Source organism: Corapipo altera, unplaced genomic scaffold, assembly GCF_003945725.1.
Source record: "Corapipo altera isolate COAL_440 unplaced genomic scaffold, ASM394572v1 57029, whole genome shotgun sequence".
Classification (NCBI taxonomy): domain Eukaryota; kingdom Metazoa; phylum Chordata; class Aves; order Passeriformes; family Pipridae; genus Corapipo; species Corapipo altera.
This window is the reverse complement of record NW_020886267.1, coordinates 1-6,923: the sequence shown is the minus strand read 5'-3', so window position 1 is coordinate 6,923 and position 6,923 is coordinate 1. Positions and strand designations below refer to the sequence as shown.

The window sequence follows — 6,923 nt, the reverse complement described above, 5'->3', positions numbered from 1 at the left end:
AAAAAGGGGGAAAAAAAGGGGGAAGAAAAGGGGGAATGCAGGTTCTGCTCTATCTGCACACATTCATTGCTTCCCATTTTTGCCTCAGAGCAAACACTCTGCCCAAACAAGTGCCCAGCTGGGGTCCCACAGAACACACTCTGGATTTCTCAGTGCCCCCACCAGAAGGCTTTGATGAAAGGTTTTATCCAACACCTCTTCAGGTGAACGTGCATTTAGGCAAAGGAAGTTCCCTTCCCTCAGCCCCCTCCCTAAACTTCCTGTGCAAGTCTCCCAGGATCAAAGCAAACGACCTGCTCTGTGGAATCTCCAGCCCTGGGACCAGAGAGCTCAGAGCTGCTCCAAAAACCACACTGCAGCCAGTGGCTGTGGGTGCTGCTGCACCACGTCACAGGAAACAACAGACTTGGAGGTGTCACTGTGATGCAGCAGCCACAAAGCTCCCCAGCACAATAACACCTGCCTGTCTGCAACTGTGAGAACTGTGAAAGCATTTAGATGTTCCAGCTTTGAGGGAACTCACTGAAACCCCTCAGCTCCTTGTTCATGTTCAGGCTTTTTGTTATAACCAACAGATAAAGCAACCCTGTTCTTTCCTTTCCAGGTTATGCCTGCCCACAGCAAGGGTTTAACAACTTTTTTTTTAATGTAAGGCAGCTCATGTTTAGTTTTTGCTTGGTTTTTTTTTTAATTAAATGCTGTTGCTGTGGTTTTGGTTTAACTCTACCACTGGTGATGCTGTTACATCACTTAAAGAGCCCTTCACACACTCAGTGAGGAAACCCAGACTAAAATGGAGAGGGGTCCATCAATATGCAAAGCTTGGGCTCACAGGGGGAGAAATCTGGATCTAATTATTAAGGAAATCAGAAATGGGTTCACAGAGCTTCCCCACCACCCCCTGCAGCAATGTGTTTCCTGGACAGAACCACACAAAATAAATCTGCTTAAAAGGGAGAGAGAGCACACGACTTGTGATCTTACCCACAGAGCCTCCAGCAGAGAGCTGACAGAACTCAAACAGCCCATCAAACACAGGGCAGTCCTCCCCAACGTTAACTGGAAAAGAAAATAAAACAATTAGTGAGGTAAACCCACCAAAAAAATACCAAGCTTACACCACCACTCAGATCAGAAAGGCAAAGTGGACGAGTGACCAACATCAGACAGTTTTTAGGTTCTCAGCAGTTCTACCCTTGGCAAATTTCTGCTGGAACCACTCCCACTATTAAAAATAAAATAAAAAAAACCAGCAGCAGGTTTGTGTCTAATCCAGATTTGGCAAGGTTTGATTTTACGAACAGGGAAACAAAAGTAAAGCTGTATTTTTTTGTAACAACATCCGTGGAGTGTTTCCCTTCTGTGCTTAATGAGAAAGGCACAAACAGCACGAGTTGGAAAGTCATCTCCACAAAGGCTGTGTGAGGAGGGAGCCTCATTGGTCCCAGTCTGGGGACAGGGACACCCAGAAGGAAGTGACTGTTCCCACTTCCCAGTTGTTTCAGCAGGGCAGAGTTTGGATATCAGCTCACAGAGGTGGCTGGAAACTTCCCCTTCTGAGTGAGGAGAATTTAAGTCACTGATTTCTGCACATTTCCCATCACAAGAAATTAAACCTGGTGCCCCCTTGGGTTACTCTGCCCAAGTCTGGCATCAGCAGAATCAGTTCATCCCCTTTACAGCTGCTCTCCAGCTACACAGAGGCTGCTCCTTTGCAGGGTTTGCTGAAGAAAAGCTCTGGCCTTGTGTCTTTAAGATGAATTTTCCCATTTTGCCTTAGTTCTGGGGAAGTCACAGGAGCAGAAAAATGTTGTCTACCAGACAGAGCAGAGTGTTCATGAGCTGTATCTGCTCCAGGGGTAAACAGGTCACTTTGGGGAAATATGCACTTTGCTATATGTCATTTGGTGTACTAAGGAATATCATGGACTGTAGGGAGTATATCACTCATAAACCACATTACCCCCCTTCCTCTTATGTGCTTGGGTTTTAATATCTGTCCCCTTCAGCTCACACCAGGTTTCCAAGACCAAAATACTGTTTAAATGAAGCTTGAGCCTTCCCCACTATTTGTCTGTATTTGCTAAAAATCTAGTTTGCTGCAGCCACTGCCAAAAAAACCCATGAGCTCAAAGCTGCAGGGAGACCCAAAACCAGGTCCCTGTAACCTTAAAATCACCATTAAAGAGCCTTTCCATGGGCTGGAGGGGTTAGAACAAGACATCAGCTCACAATAAACCATCCTGACACAAAGCTGCCAGGTATTAAGGTGGATCTCAACCCTTCCAAACCACCCTGAGAACCCTTCAGAGTTACTGCAGGTTTGGAGGATAATTGAGGAGAAGGGGTTTTTTTAGTTTATTTGTTTGATTTACCCAACTCTTTCCCACCTCTGGTTGAAGATAAGCACATTAACTCAAAATCCATGCAGCTCATAAATGGAGTTTAGTCACCTCCAAGCCAGGAAGGGAATTTTTTTAGGAGAGTTTCCATCAAAACACAACACAAAAACATAAAGACAGGCAGGTCAAAGGGTTTGGGGGGTTTTTTTGGTTTTTTGGCTCGAGCCATCTTTAAAATGACTGATCTGCCAGAAAAATCAAAAGGGAAGCCAGGAGAAAGACAATTTCCCCGTGGTTCTTCCTGCTCTTTTTTATCCCAAACCTCCACAACAGGCCCTGGATTCCCCAGATCCATGTTTGGTTTTTTTCTTTAACCTTGGCAGGACCTGCAGCACAACTCACATCTTTGCATCTGCTTGCTGTACTCAGACATGTTGTCAGGGCGGATGGACCTCAGGAATTTGATGTAGTCATCACTGTGGTACTTGGTCATCTCCTCTGCATTTGCCTTGTGAGGACGCTGCAAGGACAGAAAAAGGAAAAAAAAAAATAAATTCCCCTTTCCAATCCCAGATTTACTCCCAGGAACTGCAAAAAAAAAAAAATAAAAAAGAAGTATCAAACCAGCAGCGTTAAACAAGAGAAATTCGCTTTCTTTAGAAATGTCACTACTGGAGTGTGTCACATATGCAGAAACACAACATAAATTTAATTTGCAAGGGGAAAAAAAAGCAGTTTTCCAGCCTCCAAAGCTCCTCTGAAGCACAGAACATCTCACTGCAGCACTCAGAAAAAAACCCAGAAATACATCAGCACAACTGTTAAGGGTTTGTTTATTTTTTTCCTCAACAGGTCTGAAGGTCCACAGCTAAAACCTGACACATCAACTGGGACCTTTCACAACTATTTCCCTTGATGAGCAGCCCCACAACTCACATAGATCTCCATCTTCCTGTAGAGGCCATAGTTCAGCAGCAGGTTGTGGGTCATCCGGATCCTGTGGGGTTTCATGGGATGTCCTTGGCCATAATAGTAGTTCCCAACGTCCCCTGGGAGCAGAAAGGGGTTTGTTACAGCAGGAAAACCCCCCCATTCCTTCCAAGGGAACCCCAGCCAAGCCAGAAGGTCATCTGTCATTCACCTGTCCTTCAGAGGGGATGGGGTGTCCCCTCTTCTTTGCACAGGGATCTCCAGGGATTCAGAAAAGTTTATCCTGGACTCAAGTGGAAATTTGGGGAAGGAGTTTTTAATGCCAGTTCTGCAGAAGGCAATCCAGGCAGAGTCTGAGCCACAAACATCACCCTGTGCACGTGGAAGGTGTCCCTGCCCGTGGCAGGGGGTTGGAATTAGATCACCTTTAAGGTCCCTCCCATCCCAAATCACTGTAAGATCAGAGGAGGCAGCTCCAGGTCTGGACCAGAGGAGTTTTGGGCAGCTGTGCTGACTCAGCACAGGAAAACCCCTCACACTCCAGGACTCCCAGGTTTCCCTGAGCAGGATCCACATGGGAGTTTAATCCCAGCTCAGACAGTGCCTCATCCCAGGGAACAGCCTCTGCCTCACTTTCCTACTATTTGCCCCAGCGAAACGAGACCCAGGGCAGGTCCCTCTGTCACCAGCCCAGCCATGCTCTGACACCTTCTCAACCCTTTCCACCCTTTATTTTTATTCCTTGCAATCCTCCAGAGGAACCCCAGGCCTTCCCAGCCGTCCCCAGGGACACCAGGGCAACAAAGTCACCTTCCTGCAAGTTCATCTCCCCACAGGGATTGTCTCCTCCTCCCCAGCCAAAGCCGAGCTCACGCTTCCCTCCCCCCCGCTGGGGTTGGGTGGGGGTTTTTTTTTTTCCCCCCCTCCTTTCCCAGGGAACTTAATTTTCCTGAAATGTACAGAAATTTAACTTTCAGATGGGTGCCTCCTGCCTGATTTGGCTGCAGCAGGCACAGATCAAACGCTGCCAGGAGCAGGAAACACTCAGGCAGCAGCAGGAACGTCTCCCAAGCCTCATTTCCTTGGGAAAGCAGACGAAGTTGTTCATGGAGTTGTACAACTCCTGGTCCATTTAGGAAGCAGGAGACTCAATCCAGTCTGGTTGGTGACTCAGTTGGGAGAATTAATATTTCATCACCCATCCCAACATTCAGGAGAAGCTGCTGCTTCCCCACAGCACCGGAGCTCTTCCCTCCTGTGGACGTGGATCTATTTTCAGTCAAAGTGGATGCAAATGGTGCAAATCCCACGCCCAGACAACTCTGCTGCTGGGATTTTTACCTGTCTCTGGGGCTGCAGGGAAATGGGGCGTTGTGTTCTTTCAGTACAACTTCAGAAAGCAGAATTATTTCCGGTAAAATGCATCTTTTCACTGAAAATAATTCCGTTTTCTGAAACGTATGAAGGTCTTTTACCAGGGTAACCATCCCTACAGTAAAACATATCCCTAAAACTATCCCTAAATCAAGCTTGGGAGAACTTAATATGAGATGTTTGTGACCCCAGAGAGAAAATACAACCACAAAGCTTCATGAAGCTTTAAAAAAATCAGCATCATGTTCACCTCAGGCTGGGTCAACCCTGACCTCCAGAGCCTGTTCCCTCTGCTGGCACATCCCACCAGGAATCCTGTGGAGCCCTGGACGAGTGTCAGAGCAGACTAAGAGACTGAGAACTCCACAGACACCTCTTCACCTGCTGGGGTTACACAAGTCCCTTCATGGGGAGCTTATAAGGGAGAAGTTACATCCAAACCCTTCCAAAAAAGACCCTTTGGACACCTGATCACCTTTCCCCCACCCTCTGCATCCCACATTCCTTCTCCACCTGAAATTTAGGGCTTGAGAGACCCAAACCATCTCCCTGTGGGGAATTATCCCAGCACATCCAACCTTCCCTGCGTGGAAAACAAAAGCCCCAAACCACACTGACCTCCTGGCCACTGCAGGTTGTGCCTCTGCCCCACAACAACAGCCACGCTGTGGATGTTTGTCAGCTGCTCAGAAAAGAGCAGTGAGGGAGGAAAGAAAAAAAAAAAAGGCACTGAAACTTTCACCAGGGTGTAAATTAGGGAGGGCAGCTCCAGATGAGAGCGTAGGACCTGAGCTTGTGCAGCAAAGACCTCAGGGGAGGCAGCTCTGCTCAGCATTTCGCACCAAAAAACCGGTTATTTTGTATTTAAGGCATAATTATGTGCCTGCAAAGATTTATGGTTTGCTCCCAGCCCAGCAGGCTGCTCTGTGAACACCTTATATCCCAAAGAGAGGGGTGGATTTCGTGGGATCCCAGGATGGTTTGGGTTGGGAGGGAGCTTAAAGAGCACCCAGTGCCACCCCCTGCCATGGGCAGGGACACCTTCCACCAGCCCAGGTTGCTCCAAGGTGGCCTTGGACCCTCCCAGGGATGGGGCAGCCACAGCTTCTCTGGGAAATCCATTCCAGCCCCTCCCCACCCTCACAGGGAGGGATTTCCCCCCAGTATCCCATCTGACCCTGCCCTCCTACAAACTGAGGCTAAATTTGGACACAGAGACTGGGTTTTTCTCCCAACCTGTTGTGCCACTCTGGCACTCCTTGAGTTCAAACCAGGCATTTTAGGGCCCAAAGGCTCCCCCTGGCATTTTTGGAAGGCTGGTGTTGCCCAGGGAGCAGTTGTGTGGTGAAACTGGGCTCGATTTCACTTCATCCACAGCTCCAACCCTGCCTCTTCCCTGCCCTGCCCTTCCAAAGGCACTGAGTCAGTGACCCAGTACAGGTTGCAAACCTCACATTTGACTTTTCCAGAGCAATAAATCCCCTCCCCACACGCCTGACACAGTCATTTGGAAGAGCCCCCTCCATGGGGGCACATCCACTTAGGGGAAAAAAGCAGCAAGAACAAGTTTTTATTTGATTTCAGACCCAAAACCACGATGAAATAAGAGAATTGCACAACACCCCTCACACTGGGGGAGCAGGGTCTATAAAAAAATGAGCCTGCCCATCACCAAAGGGGAGGGGGCTGTGAAGGCACAGAGGTGGCAGGATTGGGATTTCTCCCCCAGCCTGTGGGGTGGATGAGGGATCTGGGCAGCCCCAACACCCTGTTATTCCCTGCTCCAAAGGGATGGTTACACAACCCCAAAGCAGCGCCTCAGAACCAAAGTGAGCCACCCCACAACCCAGCACGTCCAGAGCCAGAACTAGAACATGCTCCTGGCCCCAGGAGCTCCCTGCAAACAGCCACGGCCACTCTGGCTCCCAGAGCCTTTGGGTTTGTTCCCTCTTGACACCGGGAGTGCCTCTTCCTCTGACGTGGCTCCAGGAGGATTCACCTCCCTGTGCTCCCAAAAATCCCTCTCCAGCACCTCAGCACAGCTCCCAAAGCCTCTCTCAGGCTGGTGCCCCCCTCTCCACCCCAGACCCCTCCCAGCCTTTCCTGCAAACTCCCCAGACTCCCACACCCTGTCCCACCCCAGCACCCATCTCCCCCCAGTCCTGCTCCCCTACTTCCCCCCACTCTTCCCACTCTCCCCTCCAGTGCTCCCCACACCCCTGCCATGCTCCCCCACACCCCTCCTATGCCCCCTGGTGCCCCCAGCCCCACCGAGGA

At 49.4% G+C, this 6,923-nt stretch overlaps 1 protein-coding gene across 1 annotated transcript; it reads right to left on the bottom strand.

Moving 5' to 3' along the window:
• Window positions 1-155: 155 nt before the first annotated feature.
• On the bottom strand, window positions 156-5,106 carry LOC113941104 (histone deacetylase 1-like). Its single transcript, XM_027632261.1, has 3 exons — window positions 3,279-5,106; window positions 2,745-2,862; window positions 156-1,059 (listed from the first exon to the last, which is right to left on the bottom strand). Exons 1-3 carry the CDS (start codon window positions 3,477-3,479, stop codon window positions 851-853), a joined length of 528 nt encoding a protein of 175 aa, XP_027488062.1. The 5' UTR covers window positions 3,480-5,106; the 3' UTR covers window positions 156-850.
• Between the last annotated feature and the right edge of the window lie 1,817 nt (window positions 5,107-6,923).